At 36.2% G+C, this 23,785-nt stretch overlaps 2 protein-coding genes and 1 long non-coding RNA gene across 3 annotated transcripts; 1 reads left to right on the top strand and 2 right to left on the bottom strand.

Moving 5' to 3' along the window:
• Positions 1-2,097: 2,097 nt before the first annotated feature.
• Positions 2,098-10,771, bottom strand: LOC131303582 (uncharacterized). Its single transcript, XR_009192093.1, has 3 exons — positions 10,533-10,771; positions 5,597-5,996; positions 2,098-2,348 (listed from the first exon to the last, which is right to left on the bottom strand). It is a non-coding gene; the product is annotated as an uncharacterized LOC131303582 (long non-coding RNA).
• A 4,772-nt stretch (positions 10,772-15,543) lies between these two features.
• On the top strand, positions 15,544-16,699 carry LOC131303580 (uncharacterized). Its single transcript, XM_058330520.1, has 3 exons — positions 15,544-15,883; positions 16,074-16,393; positions 16,424-16,699. The coding sequence occupies exons 1-3, from the start codon at positions 15,548-15,550 to the stop codon at positions 16,566-16,568; spliced, it is 801 nt and encodes a 266-aa protein (XP_058186503.1). The 5' UTR covers positions 15,544-15,547; the 3' UTR covers positions 16,569-16,699.
• A 3,030-nt stretch (positions 16,700-19,729) lies between these two features.
• LOC131303050 (uncharacterized) lies at positions 19,730-22,177 on the bottom strand. The gene is made up of 4 exons (XM_058329840.1): positions 21,377-22,177; positions 21,065-21,332; positions 19,948-20,652; positions 19,730-19,905 (listed from the first exon to the last, which is right to left on the bottom strand). The coding sequence occupies exons 1-4, from the start codon at positions 22,175-22,177 to the stop codon at positions 19,730-19,732; spliced, it is 1,950 nt and encodes a 649-aa protein (XP_058185823.1).
• Positions 22,178-23,785: the final 1,608 nt, after the last annotated feature.

The following is a 23,785-nucleotide window of genomic DNA, read 5'->3' as shown; positions in this document are numbered from 1 at the left end:
AAAACGTAAAATATTTTGACTATAACTTGAAAACAAACTCATAATAGCAAATATATGTAGTAGTAGTGTTTATCCAAACTCAAACGGATTTTTGCACCTCTTCAGATTCGTATATTTTTTTATTTTTTTTAATGATAATGTCACATTTACTAATTCTACGAGTGACCTGGTTTGAAACCAAAACAAGAGAGCTTCGGCCAGAGGTCCATAGTATAGGGATTAATACTGTAATAAGGACATGAATAATTTTGGTACTGCCGCTAGGACAACTGGACCCGGTTTCCAAATATACCCTTGTTTTGAAACAAAAGCAGGCACACTTTTCCCCACTCTATTCGATTAAAAAGGTTTCCACAGAGAGAGAGAGAGAATGGTTGGTCGCCATCCTTCGTCGCTTGCCAAAGTCGCCGTTGCCGTTGTCGTCGTCGTCGTCCCCTTCAACGTCGTTGTCGTCGTCGTCCTCTTCAACGTCGTTGTCATCATCTTCCTTCAACTGGTAAGTCGTTCTGCACATTTACGTTTTGTTTCTCTGTTTCTACACATTTAGCTAGGGACTACGAACTACTTTTTGTTCCAAACATTTAGGTTTCGTTCCACATCTTGTTATCTGTTGTATATTCTGCATTTGTAGTCCATTTTGCAGTCTATTGGTATTGAATATGGTCTGTTTAGGATTTGTAGTCCATTGGTTAGGGTTTCTTTGCTACTGATTATGGTTTATCTGGTTAGAGCTTCTTTGTAATTTTGCAAGATCAGTACTTTGCATTTTGTTTGTTCTTACAAATTACATGACAAATGTTGTCATATGTTGCATACTCTGCGTTTGTAGTCCATTGGTTAGGGTTTCTTTGCTACTGATTATGGTTCATTCAGGGTTTGTAGTCCATCTGGTTAGAGCTTCTTTGTAATTTTGCAAGATCAGTACTCTACATTTTGTTTGTTTTTACAAATCACATGACAAATGTTGTCATCTGTTGCATACTCTGCGTTTGTTGTTCATTTTTAGTGTATTGGTACTCATAGCACTGAATCCAGAATGATAACAACATTTGTCTGTTTTATTGAGGAACATCCATAAAACACAAGTTGACTGATGTCTCTTGTTTGTTTTATTGAGGAACATCCATAGAACACAAGTTGACAGATGTCATTATTTGTTCATCTCTATGTTATACCAGATTTGAAGATTCTTACAAACAACATCATCCGGTTATTAGAACACAAGTTGACAGATGTCATTATTTGTTCATCTATGTGCTATACCAGATTTGAAGATTCTTACGAACAACATCATCCGGTTATTTTGTTCACATTTTCTGCTGTTTTGTTACACAGGAAATGGTGAAACCAAAGAAGTCTAATAAAGAATTGGTACTTATAAATCCTATGAAACCATTACAAGTTATCACTACAAGAAAAAACATCATTCCTGACTAACAGTTTAGTCGGCAATTGTAGGTATTTTAGTCGGCTAAAGCCTTCCCCGACTAAAAATTTTGGTCGGCACATTAGTCGGTGGAAGAAGGTCGGCAAATGTTGTTGCCAACTAAAAAATGTTTAGTCAGCTAAAGTATATACGTTTACCGACTAACATATTTCGACCAATACTTAGTTGCCACTTGTATTTAGTCGGTAAAGATTGGACTATTGGCCGACTAACGTTTTAGTCGGCGAATGTGCTATTTATAGGCCGATTAATTGTTTAGTTGGGGATTTGTAACATATTTGCCAACTAATAGATTAGTCGGGGAATGTGTTACGTATTGGCCGACTAAATGTTTAGTCGGGGAATGTGTGGTAATTGGCCGACTAATTGTTTTGTCGGAGAATGTGTTTTAATTATCACCGACTAACAGTTTAGTCAGTAAATGTCTTTTCAAATCAACTAATTTATGGCCTATTGGCGACTAAACTTTAGTCGGGAAATATTCCATACCAATTTGTCATTCCAGAATTTTCTACAAATTTTTCCACATTAGTATTCCCTGTAAATTTCAACAACAATTACATCCACAAAATTGCCAACCTAATGCAATTAATACAAAATAAAAATTTCAAAAAATAAATACAAACTTTCATAAATAGAGAGCCACCAAATAGTTAAAAAACTTGTATTCAAATTCGTAGAGTGCATAATAACACGTCCACCACCACGGCTGGAAAATAAAAAAAAATCCAAGCTTAGTTCAACTTCAACAAATCTCGTGGACCGCAAAATACTAAATAGTTCAACTTCAACAAACGGATAACCCCAAAAAAAATCCAAGCACGTCCACAACCAAAATCTAACTTCGATCTTCATAGTCAATAACCAACATCCTGCGCGATACTCCATTAAAACGCCGTCCCTATAAAAAAAAAAATAATCTATCATTAGTATTTATGAACTAGTGTATTCCATTGCACAAAGCATGAACATAAAGGAATGATAGAGTGAGTTTCAGAGCTTTAATTAGTGGAACAAATGCAAGTGTCCATTGCAATTTATTTGCCTGCTCTAGTCCATAAAAATGGCCAACCAAAGACAACAAATTGTAACAACAAGCTAATAAATACATGGAAAGCTGATAAAACATCGGAAGAATAACAGACATGATTCATAAAATTGAAAGATGAAGGGAGGAACCAAAACACTGAAAAGAAACAATACCTACAAAGAGAAGGTAAGCATAATAGCATATTACTAGTTTTTTGGTTTTTCCATGACAAGTATGACAAGAACGGATGATTTTTGGTTCAGAAATACCCCCCCTCTTGGGGAAATGTAGATCCTTTCCAAGCCAACAGTTGGAGTGAATTGTATCATGAAAGTTTTGATATTAGAGTAACAAAAAAATTGGCAGTAAAAATAACTCAAAAGTAAGACTTCCTAAAATACCAAGAACAAAAAGTATTGAATTCAAAGAAATTCAGGCAAGACAATCCCAGAGATACCTCTTTATAAGATGGAGAAAGTAAAGAACATCATATTCGATAACTTCCCATAAAATAAGATAGAGTAGAATATTGGGAACTTAGCTGAACTAAGATGGATAATTGTTCTATGTCAATATCTGCAAACATATTGTCCTTTATACTAAACAATGACAATTATGCGATTCCAACCTTCTCGCGCTTTCACCAACTTGAATGAATTCTGTTGGCTACGAAATGTTGATAGCACAGAGATTGAACTCATTTCTGTTCAATCAATTTTTTACCAACCACAGTCAAAATTAAGTCTTCCAATTTTTCTTCGGCCCAGTCAATGAGAACCATACATTGATAAGTAAATATTTACACTTTAATCCATTTCCTCTTCTTTGTGTTTCTAATCAGCCAAATGGGCTGGGCTCATTACTTTTTCTCTAGCACAAGAAAAAAATGAAAAATAGTACAAAATTTATGGTCTTTTGGTATAACCTTCATTTTCTCTTTTGCTCTCATTTCCCAATCTCCAAAAAACATGTCTGGTGGCCAGATTTCCTAATTGAAATTCTGGTAACTTTGACAAAATGAACAAAATTGCTGCGTTTTCAAAAGAATTTACTAGTGTAAATTCATTTGCCTACCCCACTTCGGAGTTCGGACACCAGACACTAAAACTATGTGCAATTGGACCACATTTGTAATACCCCATCGAGTATTCGGGAGTGGTATAATTATCCATGTTTATTGATTTGTCTTTTTACATGGGATAATGGGAAGATAGATAATTAGAGAAGAAATATGTGGCTGGAGATAAATGTGCAGGGAGGTTTAATTGGTATATTGTGTATTTATTAGGAAAACAAAAATGAGATCTTTTGCATGCATAGTCTAAATGTCAACTGGGTGAGAGTATGTGCATGTGAAGGGAGTATTTGGCAAGTGTGTGTGCACGTGAAGGGAGTATGTGATGAACTTTTAAGCTTGTGTCTTGAAGATTAAATGATAACAAGACAAGCAAAAAAAAGAAAAAGAAGATTTAGCTAGTCATGGACACGTGGCCAATTTATAATTCTGGGAGAGATGACTCCGCAGGAATTATAAAAAGAGAAAGGTAGACATAGTATTGAAGGAGGAGGGGAAAAAGACTGGTCATAAGGGCAGTAAAAATTTAGGGTACTCTCCTCACCTCAGTTTTCCTTTTTGTTCAAGAGCTAGGGAGAGTTTTGAAAACTCTTTTCCGAATTAGTTTTTGTGGAACAAAGGGAAGGTTGAGAGGAAGTTTTCAAGGGAATTATACGGGGTTGAGGTCTTGATGTTTTTGATTGGGAATTTTACACAACATAAAATGTTAAGGTGTTAATCACAATTGGTATTTAATTTTGGTTTTGGATTCTGTCTCAAGGATTAAAATTTGACCTGAGGGTGATTATGTTATATGGTGGTGCTTGAGGGTTCGGGCTGTTACAACATCGTTGAACCTTATAAAACTTGGAATCCGGCAGCTATATTATGTTCTTCTTCGAGGGCTATCTCTTCTCTCTTTGGCCTTTGTGTCTTTATTCATAGGTGCACCCCTAGTGTTTTTCAATTTTCTTTTGTGGCAATATCAATATCATTCTAAATGCTTTTTCCTTTTGCACTTGCAACTGTCGGGGACAAGTTTGAATGTAGGACTCTGGACAATCGCCTCTCCTGTATCTATTTTGCTTAATATTTCTTGCTCCTTTCTATGAGATTCAAAATCACTTGGCTAAAGACATGCTGTCCAGACCATCATTTTATCCTATGCACTTTAATGATGTGTTATGATCCTAAGCGTGCCACAAACTTTATACAATTCATCCACTACAAAATGAATTCAACAGAAAGCAACAAATAGACAAATAGGGCTCAAAAGCAATCCTAAAAAGGAAAAGGTAAAAAAAAAAGAAAAAAAGAATCAAACTAGATTATAGTCTGCCGTAGCAAAAAATAATCCTTTCTAAATTATCTAGCTTCCCAATAATTCTGGCCCGCGGCTCAAACTCAAAACACCCCTTTCCAATTATTGACCAAACTACCACTGACACTTTGCAAACATCTGCATTCTATTTATCCTAATGCATTTCAGTTCCAGGATGAGGCCAAAAATAAGACAGACATAGCAAAAGTATGAACATCAGCAATTAAACTCGACACGAACCAGAATGTTATGAACTAACGCAAGCAAGAAGGCATTGGTTGGCTCAAAAGCTACGTGCTTTGAATAAGGAAACATCAAATTCAAGTGGAAGGAACAATACCCTATATAGATAATGCCATTGACAGAATCACAAGTCCAGACACCCTTTCCAACTATTGACCAAAATAGCCACTTATGCTTTGCCAACATCTGCTCTCTATCGAACTCAGCTATTCATGATAATGCATTTCAGTTCTAGGATGATGCAAAAATGAATCAGACAACCATAGCAAAAGAATGAACATATACACTTAAACTTAAAACTAAGCATTCCAGATTGCCAACATCTACTCTCTATCAAACTCAATTATTCATGATAATGTTTAGTTCTAGGATGATGCAAAAATGAATTAGACAGCCATAACAAAAGAATGAACATATACACTTAAACTTAAAACTAAGTATTCCAGATTTCCTACTTAGCATCAAAGTAAATTCTAAAAGTGATATTCTCAAACTACGTACCATATATTTGAGCCACCATCACCCTGCTCCCATGTTGCCTCGTCCACCATTCTGCAATTGGTTGCCATCCTTAAGGACCTCCCTTCCAGTTTCATCCCCAATACCTTCATTGGGGTCATGATGGTCATCATCATATGCTTGAGGTGCGGGAACAAATTCCCCATGGTGCACCCAAGTCTTATAAGAAGAGTCAAATCCTTTCCGTATCAAATGGATCTTAACAACTACAAAGCTATGTTTTCTGCCATTTACACAATCATTACATGGACACCGAATCTCAAGTTGTGGTCCTAAATTCGCCATCGCAAATTGTAGAAAAGATTCCACCCCTAGTTGATACTCTCTACTTGCCAACCTATTTCTTCTTATCCTCATCCAACTCCTGTCCATTACTTATAACCTACAAAATTAATTAAAGGTTACACAACATTGCTATGTTTTTTTTACAACACTACATATGGCCCAAGTATATGCACAAAATAGAAAGGAATAAATAACGAAGCATAAGAACACCATCAAAAGAACAATTGTTATTCATTCACTTCCAATAACAATTGTTACTATCCACATGTTCAAAACAAATGTTTTTTTACCTTCCATGCAATCAGAGCAGTAAACCATTTAAGAGAATAGTGGTATATCAATTTTTTTTTTTTGTTTTTGAAGTTACAATTGTCACGTTTTTGGGCCCTTTTTGAACTTTAAACGTGGAACAAATAAACGTACAGAAAAACTAACATGCACGAATAAACCCGCTCGCAAGGTCAGAATCTATTATGTTGTTGTATGAAGACATGAACCACCCAACTCAATTACAGCTAGTTAGATGACAATGGATCCGCAGGTGGGGTGCCAGTGCAGTTGGCACATCTATTTACCCCCATACATGAGGTGTGGGGTTCAAGTTCCCCCTTCCCCCTTAACACTAACACCTAAGCACTTCTCCAAACGTATGGCAAAAAAAAAAAAAAACAGCAAGAGACCACCGAAGGGATCATGCTATCTTAAAAGTTTTGAGCTACTTGTTTAATACATAAAAGGTATCACACAAGAGAGAGTTTATGCAAAGGTGAGAAAATGGTACAATATCCATTTGTTGTAAAATTGCACCAATTGGTTATAGGGTTTGTCTAACGCCATCGCACACCGACTACACTCTCACTATCCTAGAAGATCACAACCACGTGAACATGTACCCACCATCTACTTCTCAAACTAAGCTGTTACAACATACAGTATTCAGAATTTTTATTTCCACCCAAACAGTTCTGTGCAACCCAAACTTCCAAATGAAACATTTCAAACTCGACGTCCACACCAAAATCTCTTGTTAGAGAGCAGATTCCAACTTTTATTTTACTCACACTTGCTTAACTCGATTCATAAAGACACATCCCGAGAAGTACCCATATTCATCAAATGCAATTTGCACCTTCAAATGAATTCCCAGATTTAACACCAGTGCATATTAGAATAGACAAAAAGCAACTCACTAAGAGCATCTCCAACCCTTGCTAAATAATTAACCCAAATTTGAGTACAAGCTACATTTGGTATGTATCACTCTAATGGAAAAACTCAAATCTAAGCACCCGCAAACACCGACAAATAATGGTGCCAGACTAGACAGTACAGAACAAGGCAATGACTGAAAGTAACCAATAGTCATAGAACACACCTATCAAGGCAACAACCATTATTCAAAGAGTTCAAACAAAACCAAACCAATTGTGACATCAATGACATAAAGAATACAAATATCAAAAACCTACTGTCACGCCCTCGATTTTCAGCTAAAATAATAATATATTTTCCATAACAGAAGTCTTCCTCTCAAACTATATTTACCCTTAACTGTCATGCCAATCCAAATAAAGAATCAAAGTCTCTTCTTCTTCTCTCTAATTTTTTTTTTTTTTTACGTAAAGTCTCCAAAACGTCTTCCATTAAAAGGGGCTTCACAATAATCAAAGAGATGAGTTTATACATAGCTTTACATATGCTCAAACCAAAAGATACTACATTCAATTGCAGGTGAAGTACACAACGTGAATTAGACTAGATGATAAACAACTCCTTAATAATTCCAATGAAGCTCCCAAGAGACGTCTCAATGTGTACTCCATGCAATCCAAGCTAAGTGCCATGGCGAGTACCTGAAAAGATAGGGTGAGCTACACTAGCTCGTAGAGATATCCATACCTAAATTACATGCAGAAGCAAAGACAGATCATAAGGGAAAACATTTTCCAAAAGCATACGTGTTTTGTCAAAAGTGAAGCTCAAAATATCATACTCACGCTGGAAAATATTTAACTCCATTTCTCAAACACCAACACTCTCAACCACACACACCAATATTCTTAAAAATCTCAGCTTACCGCTATGGCATTACCCAACCCAATCCCTGCTTTTTCATTTCCATTTCAATGATCTAAAGATTAGTCTGAGTTCTTTAACAAAATGTTTTCACTTCCTTTTCTCCTACAACCAACCTACCTCTCACCAAAAATATACACACTAGGCATGTAGGGCTAGAACATAAGGTAAGCAATGACAAGTCGAACAATACCGCACCTCAACAACAAGGAAACTCACCCGTCAATCCCAAATCAAACTTCAAATCTCAACATCTAGCAAAACTCCTCCACATTAAGATTTCCCTTATAAGTCTGACAAGCAAATACCATACATGAAACTCTCACAATGCATCACACCACGAGGTACCAATTATACATTCACACAGAACTGCCTATCACACATCAGGAGAACAAGCCACAATGATTTGGCAGTCTAAAGGGAAAAATAAAAGAAGACATGTATTGACACATTAGACGTTCCAAGTTACCAACTCAAACTGACATTTTCAATCTTAGTATGATAATAAAAAAAATAACAAGATTCTCCGTTTTCACCATGTCACGCGTTTCGATTTTATTTCCGGACATTAAGGACCCCGTGCGTCCTATGTTCATTCCGGCATCACACCTTTCGATAGATCCGTGGCTTTCTTGTGCACTTCCGGGCATTAGGGACCCCGTGCGTCCCATATTCATTCCGGCATCACACCTTTCGGTAGATCCGTGGCTTTCTTGTGCACTTCCGGGCATTAGGGCCCCGTGCGTCCCATATTCATTCCAGCATCACACCTTTCGGTAGATCCGTGGCTTTCTTGTGCACTTCCGGGCATTAGGGACCCCGTGCGTCCCATATTCATTCCGGCATCCCACCTTTCGGTAGATCCATGGCTTTCTTGTGCACTTCCGGGCATTGAGGACCCCGTGCGCCCAATATTCATTCCGGCATCTCACCTTTTAGTGGATCCGTGACTTTCTTGTTACCATTCAATTATCCACCATGCAACTCATATACTGTCACATATTCTCATTGAGCAAGTAATTTCATTATCCAACATTTCTCCACTTCCCACACATAGCAAAGACACATAATAAACCAACCCATGGATACAACACATAAAGAGGAAAAACTGTTCATTTTTCTCTGAGTATCGATTAACATCAAAATCAGATCATTTTCTCGCATATCCATACACCAATATTGTATATCCCTTATACACCACAAGTTCTCACGTGTTCTTGTTTCAATATACTTATCTACATAGCACTTCTCATTTTCTATTTCATTAACAAACTAATCATTAGTCAATACGTACCCCAACATGTCAATCAATCCTATAAGATCTCAATCTCATGGAAGTAAGTCAAAACAATCAAACCTAAGCAGACCATTCATTTCACTACTCATATTCCATTTTATTCCCACACCTTTCCTTGAAATCCATATATCCTACCACATCATCATATCTCAAATGATAACATCAACTTTTATACTTACTAGTTCTCTTTAACCAACACTTAGTCACCTAGATCAACTCATCCTATCCCCACATATCAAATTGGCGAAATTAATCATTTACATTTGACCATATCCAATTAAACAACATGAATTCCAGGGCGACACTTAAACCATTGAAAAGTAGACTTCTTCTTCTTTGAATCCATAGGTCATACATCAAAAACAGAGTTCGGGTAACCTAACTACGGCCTTGCGATTATAGCTTCAACATAACAGTAAAAACTGGTGCAAAGGCAGAATTTAGGTCAACTTTGGATGCAAATCTGTTATCGCTCGGACATACCCATGATGCATGGGATGTATCGTTGGAAAGCTCTATGTGTTTAGTTTCTAACAAAACAAACGGTGTGTCATTTTGAGTCCCGAGCTAGGAGTTATGGCCATTTTACCAAAGTCCACCGGTGCTGTCAGATTCTACGCGGGAATAAGTAAAATTGATTGAAAAATCATAACTCTTCCAACTTAAACCCAAAAATATTGAAACCAACGCCAAAAGTCGCACCACTACAAACCCTACACTCAGTAAAAATCCCAGGTTCAGAAACAAGAGGAGATTAACCCAACAATCAAAAGAAATACAGATTCGCAATCATTTTCGCCCTAGTCGACCAACCCTACGTTAGAAATTCACCAAAAATTGTATACTTAACCGAATCACTTGATTCCAACGCCAATCCCTTCTTAACTTAAATATGTAGCTCCTGTAAAAGACCCAAAGCCACCAAATTGTTCATCATGCCCAGAAAATTAAAAGAAGACAGCCACGCACAGATTCGCACATCCAGGAAACAGCCGGTATTCAAAAATTCATAACTAATTGTGTGATTATCCGTTTTTCATGATCTTGGTACCGAAATCTTCGTATTGAAACGTACTTTAACTGTTATGAAGACACCAAAAATTGGTTCCTAGCAGAAGGGCTCCCAATAGACAGATTACCAAAACCCACGAAATTTTCAGCAAACACTAGATTTATTCAAGACTCAAAATAGATGAACAAACTTGATTCTTGTACATCAAACTAACACTTAAACATGTAAAGAAGGCAGGAGATCCCTACCTCGAAGGTTGAAATTAAAATCCCAAGAATCTCCAGGCAAAACCTCTCCCGAAAACACCTCCTCCGAGCTTTCCAACGCGATCAAAGGTTAGAACTCGATTCTAGGAGAAGAATACTCCAAGATCCCTTGGTTAATTTGAGATTTGGGGAAGAAATTTGATGAGAGAGAGAGAGAGAGAGGCCGTGGGAGAGATGAGAGAGTGGCGTGGGTGTGTGTGTTGTGTTTACTGTGAGAGAAAAGAGAGTATTATAATTGAGGAGAAAATTATCTCCTACACCCACACATACATCTATCACATGCCATACACTCACATATTTCACAATTGCACCGAATTTTCAACTTTTTGCACATCAATTCCCATTTCATTATCCACCATAATAATCAACTCTTTTAAAAAGGGTCCTCTAATATCCCCAACATTAAAAATAAAAAGGTTTTTAATACGGGTCTCTACACCTACGGATACATTAACAAGTTGGACATACACAGGTTACAAGTTTGTACCCATAACCTGAAGGGAAAGTTCAAAACAACAGTCACGGTTTAGTGTTCAGCCATCTACAAGTTTAAGATTTATGTGCTCAAATTACAAGTCTTATGGTTCTTTTTCCAAATAGTGTTTTTCTCCTTAACTCTATGATAGTCACGCTCAACTTGCCTCCAATTATATTTTGCAGGTGCACCTTAGAACATTTTACTCAGTTTTAAGAGGTTGCAAACTTTCATAGATCACATGCACCATACTTCATTAAAGTGTGCCTCACAGATACAACACTAAGATGAGAATTTGTAGCAAGAGAAAACAAAATAAAAGAGGACATGACTACAAGTGCAGATGTGCTTACAAACATGGAGATTACATTAAGTGGAGACAACATATATAATCCATGTGTCAAAATTGAGAGAGACAAAAATGAACCAACAAAAAGACATGGCTAGCACGAGGATGTTCGAAAGATTGAGTATAGGTTGCTAGCGAAGAAATTGTTTTGGTACAGGTTAACCAAACCTAATCATTCAGATGGCAAATTGGGGAAGCATGACCCAGCTTTCCTATTTCAAAATTCCTATTTCAAAATTAAAAGAAGCAATTCAAGCTGAGAATTCGTAGGATGGAAAGAAAGGCATGGATATTAAACAAGAAGTCCTAATGTCCGAGAAAATTGAGCCCCATCCAAATAACCATAAAAATGTCATTCTTAAGAATACATATTTTAAAAAAAAATCAAAACATAACATTTAATGTGAAAGTAAATTTGGGGGTTCAATGTGGGATGTTTTTCACCATAAAACAGTCACATGCAAAACCCAGATTATGAGAGAAATTAACCAAATCAGTAGATAATCAGTATATTCAACACATGCAAAACAAAGACTGAGCTTGGATTGTACCTATTGAGGAGAAACAGAGCGACCTCAGCTTTGAATAACAAATACTGGGCTCCGATTTCTGTTGTCGTTCGAAGAGAGAACACGGCTACAGAACACAGCGATGAGCTACGGTGGGAACTAGGTCTCGATCACGATCTGGATCTGAGGCAATAGGAGGATGGCGTTGGGGAGAGAGAGAGAGAGAGAGAGAGAGACCTAGCTATGTTCAACGTTGGGGACGATGTGACGAAGACAAGGGTAGAGAGGGGGGCTTATCACCTGTGTTGAGATTAAACGATGCCGTTTTTGGGATAGAGAATGCCGCCAATAATTTTCGTGGAAATTTCAATTGTCCCGCAAAAAATTTACAATTTTCCGACTAATAAACCTAATTTAGTCGGCAATTGTCTAGTTCGAGAATTTGGGAAAAAATATTTAGTGAGCTCTAATTGTGCCACCATTGCATATAAACTCTATACTTTTTAACCGTGGATTTTTTTATAATGCTTGATCTAAACCGTTAGGATTTCACGTCTTATTGATTATAGCATTGTCACCAAAATTGAAAATCATTTAGTATCAACAACCACATGATCGGAATAGTTTTACTACTTCCAGAAGCATTAAAAACTAATAGCACACCACATGAGCCACACTTGAGATCTTTTTGCAAGATCAAAACCATCTGTCTTTGATTAATTATGGATTAGATCATTCTTACTGAGTTATAGTTGAGATTGCTTTTGATTAGACAACTTATCGAATGAAATATACTATTTTCCTAATGAGTCTGTGTCTCCATAAACTCTATACTTTCCTGATCAAGCCGCAAATTTACGACAACGAATAATTTAACAAGTGCAACAAAATCAATGATCTCGATCATCATGGTTGTCTCGCGATCATGTTGCTACTGCAACAACAAATGCAACATAAGACTTAGTTGACTATCAATTAGATCAAAAGTATAAATTATAAAGGTAACTGCCGAGTCATTTTTTATAATGCTCGATTTGAATCGTTAGAGTTTTACGTCTTACCAATTATGGCACTGTCACCAAAATTAGAGATCACTTGATATCGGCGACTTCGTAATCGACACACATTTTATGCATTCAGAGACGTTTAAGTGTAATATTGCACTAACTGAACCCCGCATGAGGTCTTTTTTGGCAATCAAAACCATCTATCTTTGACGTAATACAAATTGAATTATTCATCCTAAAAAATGAAGTTAACCACGTATGAATATACTCTTGATTCGACAACAAAAAATTTGTAATTGATGAATTTATGTGTTGATAAAGAGATTTCCTTAACCAATTGAGCCAAAAATTTACGAGAATCTTAGAATTAAGAAGAAAAGAAATTGAAACAATTTCGATCAGAAAAGTTGCATTGTAATCAATGCACTTGGATTCCAAATATTCCTTTCTTGAAATTTTTTGAAAAAGAGAGGGGGGGAAAAAAAAGGACACTTACTGATTTTTTAACTTAATATTCGCCGACTAAACGTATATTTAGTCGTCTAATATAATTAATTTCCGACAAAAAATTTTGTCAGGAAAATGTATTTTATTTATTGATTTTTAAAATTGGTTAAAAATTAATATTCGCTGACTAAATGTATATTTAGTCGTCTAATATAATTAATTTCCGACAAAAAAATTTGTCGGGAAAATGTATTTTATTTATTGATTTTTAAAATTGGATAAAAATTAATATTCGCCAACTAAACGTATATTTAGTCATCTAATATAATTAATTTCCAACAAAAAATTTTGTCTGGAAAATGTATTTTATTTATTGATTTTTGAAATTGGTTTAAAATTAATATTCATTGACTAAACGTATATTTAGTCGGCAACAAGTTATTATTAGCAATTAAAACAAGTTTAGTCGGGAATTATTATCACTTCTACCGACTAATTTATATTTAGTCGGTAATTTTGTAATATTTTCCGACCAAATTTTTTTTAGTCGGCAATTTTAGTCGGAAATTATGTAATTTGTTGTAGTGTATTATGCCTCTAGAGAGGATGAGAATGAAGCAGTCGCCAGGGGAAAAAACAGCAGTATAAAGTTCAAAAAAGATAGCAAAAAAAATGCCTTCCTCTCGAAAGAGAACAAGAACAATAGAAGATGAAGAAGATGAAGTTAAACAGAGTCCAACAAAGTGAATGACAAGATCTGTCACACAACTAGAGAGAGATTCTCATAAAATGGACAAGAAGGAGAAGAAGAACGACAAGAAAAAGGGACTTAGCCCTGTTAAACAGAAGAAAAACGACAAGAAAGAGAAGGACAAAAAGAAGAAGATACAAAAAGAAGAAGAGGATGAGGATGAGGATGAGGATGAGGAAAAGGAAGAAGAACAAGAAGAACAAGTTCACAAGCCAACGGAAAAGGAAGCCCATCAAAAATCTAGGTATGGTTTATGACAAGAATACTACAGATGATGAAATCTGTCAAACAGATGATGAAATCTGTCATATTCTGTTCTCTGTATTTTGGCAACAACACATACAGGACTGGAAATCTATGGAAATTAGTACGCTTTATTACACCAACTAAACCAACAAAATCTTATCTATCATGCGAACAATACTACAACATATAGTTACTTTATGATAATCTACATATATGTATTCATTCATATACTGACCAAAACTTTGATACTCATGCAGGTCTAGTCCAAAGACGAAGCGACTTAGTCCTATTAAGCAGAAGAAGAACGACAAGAAAGAGAAGGACAACAACAACAACAACGAGAATAAGAAGAAGAAGAAGGATAAAAAGAGGAAGAACTATAAGAAGAGGAGGAGGATGAGGATGAGGATGAGGAACAAGAAGAAGATACTGATGATGATGATGAAGAAGAATAACTTCACAAGCCAACGAAAAAGGCTGCCCATCACAAATCTAGGTATGGTTTATGACTAGAATACTATAACATATGGTTACTTTGTGATAATTTGCATAAATGTATCCATTTATATACTGAATAAAATTTTGAAACTTATGCAGGTGTAGTCCAAAGACGTGTGATCCTGTTCTACGGAAGCGTATTCAGAAACAGAAGCAACAGCAGCAAGTGGCAAAAAGGACAGCACTGAAGAAACGAAAGAAAAAGGTTAAGAAAAAGGTCAAGAAAGAGGTTAAACCTAAGCCTAAACAAATTCAGTACAAGTAATCTAAAAATTGCGACATTTGTCTGTTTTGTTAGGCAACGTTCATATAAAATAACGACATTTGTCTATTTTATTGAGGAACATGTTATCATTTGTTCATGTCTGTCCTATACCAACATCTTCCTGTTATTTTGTTCAAATTTCACACAGGTCGAGTTTTTCGAAGTTTTGTGAAACTCTTGAAGGACATAAAGTTCACAACGCTCTAGAAAGAGAAAATAAGAAAAACGCCATTTGCTAATCTTATATTTGCTGTGGTTGTTGAGAGCTTGACTGAGGCATACCTGAGGAAAAGCGACCTGCATGCTCTTTCGCTGATAAAACGATATGAGGGATCAGGAAGGAGGTTCAACCTAGGAACCAAATCAGTCAAGATAACAGCACAAGAGTTTGCACTTGTATTTGGCAACCCGTATGGGCCCAACTGAATTAAACCAACAACAAAACCGAGGATGCCAAAAACAAGTTTTGCTAATGAAGTTTGTGTTCGGGGAGGTAGGATAATGACGAATTCAAGTTTGAAAGAATACTTCCAAATAGCTGTGAAGGAAAAGGATGATGAAAGTGCAAACGACGTAGCACGTGTGCTAACACTGTATCTTATCTCGATGGTGTTTCTCCCAAGCACAGAGTCAAGGGTGAGCTGGAATTTAATTGAGTTCGTTGAAGACTTGGATAAGATCAGCTCCTATGACTGGGCAACATTCTTTACAGACAAGCTCATAAGGCAATTGAACGACAATATTGAAACACCGGCATCAACCGGGGGCTGCATAACAGGGCTCCTGGTAAAATTCTACTCTTTTATGATATCAACTTTTTGTCTGTGATAAACTGCCTATATATATACTGGAAGATGTGGTTATAAGATGTCGTTATCTTTCATAACATGCCTACATGTATACTAAAAGATGTGGATATCATTGGTATTCTGCCTATTTTGTATTTAAACTAATTTGTATTTTTCATGAAATACAGTATTGGTTGTGTGAGCACGTGAAATTGGTAAGCCAAAGAGATCCAACAAACTTCCCGAGGTTCGTCAAGTGGAGGTTTACCGACCTTAGTGTTGGTTTGGCAGATAACCCGTTGGATGTTCTTGATCCGTTAATCGTGAACGACTCAGAGTTGGAGGCAACAGAATTGGAAAAAGAGTTGTTTGGATTTGTTGAGGTGCCGGAAGATGATCATGTGAAGCCAGAAGATGAGCAGGATAAAGATGGTGATGACCCGGACCATGATGATGCAAATACAGAGCTTCAAAAAGAAAATGAATTCGTTCGAGAAAAAATCAAAAGGTTGATCGAGGAGAATTAGCAAATCAAAAGGTTGACCGAGGAGAATGAGCAAAAAGATGCTACAATTGCCCATCTTCAAAAAAGAATTTCGGAGCTTCAAGACGAGACATATGAGAAAACAGTTGTTGAACATTTTGAAGTGGAGACTGCTCATGTTGAGAGGGATTTTTTGTGAAAGAGATTGAGCATAAGAAAGTTGAGATCTGCAACGTGCTCGTAGAGAACGACATTATAGCTGAAAAGCTAGAAAGAGCAGAGGGAACCATTGATGACATAGAGACACATTGTATTACCCAACAATTCAAGGCCAATCTGAAACACATTAGGCTATATGTTTCTGTTTTTTTTTTTTCCTTTATCTTTCCATAGGAACCACACAGATAACCTAATCTTATTGTTTTTTTAGGAAAATAGACAAGTGAAAGTGTGGAGAAAGATGCAGAGGGTAAAGATGAAGAGGAGAAAGAAGAAGAAGAATGTGGTCCTAAGCATCAAATGGTGCCGGATGAAGAAGTGGAAAGGACAACTATTGAAGCTTTCACAGGTGTACTAGCTGAAAACAGTCCAAAACCAACCAAGAAAAAGAGAAAACAGGTGGACCCTTCATCTCTTGTACAGAATGTGAAAAATGAGACAAGAATAGAGAAGAGGGAGGAAGGTTTCGTCTATGAAAACCTGAAGAAGGTAAAGAAGAATAAACAAGATAAGATGGATAATTTGATACCAAAATGGAAAGTTGAAAAAACAAAATTGAGTAAATGGCTGGCAGAAGAAGACAAAGCTTTGCTGAATCTATTATATGACCTAAACCAAGGGCATGCGAAGTAAGTAAAGCTACACTTATTTCATTAATTCTCAATTTCATTCTCTTTGTATAATTCTTTCCTTTTGACATCACAGTGAAGCAGTTTGGACGGACAACGAAACACATTATACCATAACTTTCAAGTCAATAATAAAGCTTTTGGATGACCTAGACATGGGGAACGAAGTAATAGATGGGTACACATCAATGCTGAAAAGGGAGCAGGAAGTTAAACAACTGACGCATGGAAATAGTGCGTTCTTCACATCCAGCTGCTGGGTAAGTACATTGTCCTTTCCCCACAACAAAACACTATTATGTTCTCATGGTATATAATCTATTCAGTTTATTCAGTCCTATGTATCTCACGCTGTTTTGATTTCATTTGTTCATGTCTGTGCTATACTAGAAATACAAATTTTCACATATGTTTGTGTTTATCTAACTAAGATACTTTATTTCCACAGACACTTATCAAAATGGGAAATCAGTCCCCCAAAAAGTACCTCCTTGATAGCAAACTTGAACAACTCTACGATGAATTACATGATAGGGGCTTAGATTACTTTTGTTACCTTGTTTTCCCGATGAACTCTTTAGGAAATAAGACAAACAAAAATATTCCATATCATTGGACTGTGCTTGTTTATGATATGCAAAAGGAGGAATGGAAGCATTACAATTCATTGAAACCATAAAAGAAAGAGAAATCAGGTGACCCTTACCTTAAAGATGCTGCAATAGTGGTAAAAAACCTTCACCTTTCTCTTATTTACTTATTTAATTGCTTATAATCAATGACTGCAACTAACATAAAAAATTTACTTTGAAAACATAGAAAACTGCTGTTGAGAACTTCATTAAAGGAATTGGAAGCAAGAAGGAGTAATCTGCCCCAATTCAACTTGCTAACTCCCATAGGGTCAATTTTTAAAGATGGTGCTCAACTAAAAACAGTGCAAGAAGCACTACAATAGAATGATGCTTCATAAGCTTCAATCAAACTTTCCATATTTAAGCATATGATGACATTTATTGCAATCTACTATACTCTATCTCTTGAATATATGCAGGGTTGATTGTGGACCTATTGTTTGTTACATCATCAAAAAGATTTCAGAGCTTGAAGAAATACCACAAAAGCTTGAAAAAGAAGATGTTTAAGCTTTTAGAGTGTATTTGGTCCACAAGATTTTACATGATAAGCCAAGATCATGGACGAAAGAAAAGTGGCAAGACACACAACTAGCTCAAGATTTGACTTTTGTTAAGTAGACAAATTTGGATTCAGCACTGGTTTAAGAACAAATTCTCCTCTTTTGTTTAGGAACACAATTTGTGTTAGTGGTTCAAAAGCACAGTTTGTGTTGCTCTTTTGTTTAGAAACAATTTTTCCTCTTTTGTTTACGAACTCAGTTTGTATAGGTGGTTGGTTTAACAGTTTGTAGTTGACAAAACAGTTTGTAGATGGAAGAACAGTGTCTAGGTCATTGCTTTAACAGTTTGTAAGTGGTTTGTTTAACAGTTTGTAACTGGCGACAATCTGGATTTTGATAGTTACATAAAACTTGTATTTTGGCTATGATTGTTGACTGTGGTTGTTGGCTATGATTGTTGACTATGATGATAAAAGGCCTGGTGTAGGTTTATTTGTGAATTTCGATTGTGAATGGTAATTTAGGATGAGAAATGCCCGGCGTGGGCTGATATACACTGTGGGTTTCTGATATTTGTTGTTGTTGTTATCAATTTGAGACACTAGGCATCAAGCTAGGCCATAAAGCAGGGAAACCCTGTCAATTTTTTTCCCTGTTTGCTGCACATTTTTCGGGCTTGGCTTCTTGAGATGTCATGCTTTCCTAAAAGGACATTAATCTTGGTACATTTGCTGGATACCTATGCTGCTACAGATTTGAAAACTGAAATATGCACATTTGTGTTCATACCACTGATGTAAATGTGTAAACAGATGATGAAATCTGTCATATTATGTTTTCTGTATTTTGGCAACAAAACATACAGGACTAGAAATCTATGAAAATTAGTATGCTTTATTACACCAACTAAACCAACAAAATCTTATCTATCATACAAACAATACTCTACAATATCCAAACAAGTTCAAATCGAAGAAGTCAAACGAAATCTGTCAAACAGACGATGAAATCTATCATATTACGTTCTCTGTATTTTGGCAACAAAACATATAGGGCTGGATGCTTTATTACACCAACTAAACCAACAAAATCTTATCTATCATTCAAACAATACTATGCAATATCCCAAAAACAAGTTCAAATCGAAGAAATCAAACAAAATCTTATCTATCATCCAAACAATACTATGCAATATCCCAAGAACAAGTTCAAATCAAAGAAATCAGACAATACTCTGCAATATCCCAAGAAAGTTCACTCAATTGGCTTTTTACATCTCTTCTTATTATGGTTTCCCAACTTTTCACACCTCCCACACCTTATTTGCCTTACCTTCTCTCCTTTTGATCGAATTCTTTGAACTTTAGGTCTGCCCTACGGATTTCTTTTCTTAGGAGGAAGAACTACACGGTTCTCTTTTGTCACTTCTGGAGCTCCGAGAGTGGGAATAGGATTTATCATACTCTCATATGACAATCGAAAAGCTTCAACGATGTAAAAAGGATTTATGTAGTTTGATACTTGTAAGCCGACCTTTTGAATAGCCTTCACTGCATGCACATAAGGAAAACCGTTCAACTACCATCGACAACATGTGCACGTCCATCTCTGAACATCAACTACAACTGTCGGAAGAGAGAACATATCAAAAACATCTTCACTTTCCTTTGCCACAGTCCACGACCGACCTTTGTTGAAACTTGTGACCAACTTCTTATCCATTTCAGGACACACGATGTCGTTCCACTTCCATGACTGTTGCCTCCTATCACACATTTGCTCCATCAGTTTAACCCTTATCATGTCAATCACTTTCAAAATTGGCAAATGACGGGCTTCCAAAATCCATTTGTTGAAAGACTCAACTGGATTTAAACATATGACCCCATATCTTCTACCTTCAAAATATGCATTTGCCCACTTGTCAAGTGGCAACAATTCAACAAAACCCTTAGCTTTTGGACCACCAACATTGCAGAGTTCTTTAAAAGCTTCCTCATAATTAGGAATCGATGGTGCATATGCACAACAAGAAAACAACTCGACTTCTCTGTCCCTAAAACCATTAGACAATCTGCCCTTAAACTTGTCCCTCAAGTTATTCTTCAAATGCGTCAAACAATACCCATGATATCCATTGGGAAAAACCTTTAGAATACCTTTCAAAAGCCCAGAATGACGATCTATTATGAATGTTATTGGACGAGATGACAGAATTGTTGACAACTTCCTCAAAAACCGAAGCCAATTCTTGTCATTTTCAGAATCAGCAATGCCATAAGCCACTGGAAACAGTCCTAATCCAAAAAAAAAGCAACACGCAACATTAATCTATATTAATCTATTTATTGTATAACATAATCAATGCAAATCTGTCCTTTGTATCTTAGAATCTAAGGTAAAATATAACGTTATCTGTATTTATTTATTAATCTGCTCTGACAGTATATCAACAGAAAACAATAGATGTTGTTATCTATATTAATCTATTCATGGTACAACATAATCAATGCAAATCAATCCTTTGTATCTTAGAATCTAAGGGAAAATATAACATTATCTGTATTTATTTATTAATCTGCTCTGACTCTATATCAACAGAAAACAATAGATGTTGTTATCTATATTAAACGTGTCTCTCAATCTTCCAAATAACATAAACAGAAAACCAATATTGAACAAACAAGAAGACGAATAAAAATAACTAACCTTGATCGCCATCTTTTCCTATAGCTCCGAAAGGGGTTCCTATGTACCTCCCCTTCAAAAATGTCCCATCGAGTGCCAACAGAGGACGGCAATAATTGAAGCCTTTGATACACGCATCAAATGCTACAAAAATCCTTCTAAAACAATTAGTTTTGTCACAATACTCAACATCAATAACACTTCCTGGGTTTTTCTCCTTCGCTACCTCAGCATACCACCTTAGTTGGTCAAAAGACAGTGCATAATCTCCATAGAGCTCATCACCTGCCTTCTCAACCCCAAACCAAGCGTGGTGATAACTGATTTACTCACATAATACTTCTCAAAAAATTTCACTGCTTGTATTGGTGCATAGTTTGTCTTCGTTCGAACTTCCTCCCTAATCTCTTTAGCAACCAACTTTGAACTCATCCGAGGATTCTTCGAACTAGCAAAAACACCAACACAACTGTGATTCTTCTCAAACTCCCTAATGCAAAAGAAACCGTTAGATCTCTCAATGGTTGCATGAATAAACCATTGACAACCAGATTCTATATGTTTTTTTGAACACTCCGCCATTACTCTAGACTTGTCATTCTTCAAAAACTTATATACAAATCCGACTTCAATAGCATACTTTGCTAGACAATCCTTAAACTCTTGTACTCCGCCTCTAAACTCTTGGCCAACATGAGTAATCAACTTAGCCCAACCAACAGAAAGACGGACAGTCTCGTGGTGGTGACAAAACTTCTCAAGCGGATCTTCTTCTACTTCATGCATAGTACTACTTTGACCGACTTCAAAACTTCTTCGACATTCAACACTTTCAACAACAATACTCCGATTATTATGATCAACACAAGAAGAAAGCACTTCAACAACTACATCAACGCAACTAACCCCATACGCACTAGCCAATGCAAACATATTTTCAAAATCGACATCATTATCTAGAACGCAATTGTCATGTCCACCTACAGCATACAAAAGTTGAAAACTAGAGGTTTCCAAATTTGGCCACTTCTTCACCAGACTACGAACAACATCGTCAAAGTAGAAATCTCTCCTAACTGGTACGACAAGAGTTTTTGAACCATATTTGCACAAAAGAACAATAGAAGATTCCATACTGGAAATTTAACTCCTTCTGCAAACAAAAAATGAAAACAAAATATCATTATCTATGTTGATCTGTCCTATTAATCTGCTCCAAAAAAAATGGAAAATAAAATATCATTGTCAACATCGATTTGTTCTATCCATTCACTCCACAAATCGCACAAATGCACACACACTCAAATGAAGAGAGAGAGAGACGTCGCCTGCCAAATTGCAGTAAGAAAATAAACGAGAGAGAGAGAGAGAGAGAGAGAGAGAGAGAGAGAGAGAGAGAGAGAGAGAGAGAGAAACCTTCCAATCGCAGTGAGAAACCTTCGTTAGATCACAGTGAGAAACATTCGTTCGATCACAATTGAAACAAGCTCAGCAATTCAAACCTAAACCTCCAAACCAAAATCGAAAGAGAGAGAGAGAGCTCAGCAATTGAAACCTAAACCATGAGAACGAGAGAAAGGAAGCATTGATCATGAATTTGGTCGTCTCTCCCTATCTCCCCAAATTCACGACAGTAATGACCGTGAGAGAGGAGAGTTTCAAATCTTGCCGTTATATTCTAAGGGTAGTTTGGTCCGTTAATGGACCTATCGCTGCATAACTTCTAAGTATGATGGATCGCCAGCCAGTTAAAAGAATAACCTGGATTATAAGGCCCAATAAGGCTAGACTGTGGACTCTAGCCATTTACTGCCAAAATAATCATACTCCAATCTATATTATATTATATTATATATAAAATATATAAAGTTGTAAGAAAACCTACTAGGGAAAATAATGGCCAACAACATGTTTTGATAATTAATACTCACTAAGGACATGTTGAGAACATTTGTTAATGTTGAAAATGTCCTTGACGGATATTAATTATCAAAACATGTCCTGAACCGTTAATTTCCCAAACTACTGCTGCAATTTTTATCCCTACTGTTATCTCTAAAGTACACCTAACCCAATCCTCTTCTTATTTGTGATAACACCCGACCCAATCTTCGCTTGCCATCACCATCACCATCACCATCACCATCCTGGCAACATAAACAAATAATATTATCGTAAATATATTAATTAAAATAACAGTAAAAAAGGTAGAAATACTGAAACGAAAATTTTCAAGATTAATATTGACGTTTACAATAAATAATCGCAAAGACATGGTGTCAACTATTGAGGTCTCACGGGCATGATAAATTAGAAAATTACTCCATAAAAATAATAAATATTAAATTGTCGAACCCTTTTGCACATCAATTTAAGTATACGGTAAGTCAATGAAGAATTAAATGTAAATTACTTGTGCGGAGAATGCATGTCCCATATGTCAATGGTCCAAGTCACTAATTATATTCATCTTTTAGAACGAGTATAATATAGAGCCTTGTCTTGTGTGCCCTCTCTCCCTCTTTGTAGAAAACTTTCTCTGTGTGGTCCGCAATGGATACTTTCGATTTAGACATGCCACAATGTGTGTCTTAAATTCACATACCAAAGGGTACGCTGAGGGGAAAGTATTAATTAGACACTCTTCTTCGCCTAATTAAACGTTTGGCCTCTATCTATTTGAGATAGGGTGTTTCAATTATTTTTTTTGGTTTTTTGCAAATACTTTATTTATTAGCCAAT

Source organism: Rhododendron vialii, chromosome 10a (assembly GCF_030253575.1).
Source record: "Rhododendron vialii isolate Sample 1 chromosome 10a, ASM3025357v1".
In the NCBI taxonomy this organism is placed as follows: domain Eukaryota; kingdom Viridiplantae; phylum Streptophyta; class Magnoliopsida; order Ericales; family Ericaceae; genus Rhododendron; species Rhododendron vialii.
This window is presented reverse-complemented; position numbering and strand designations above follow the sequence as displayed.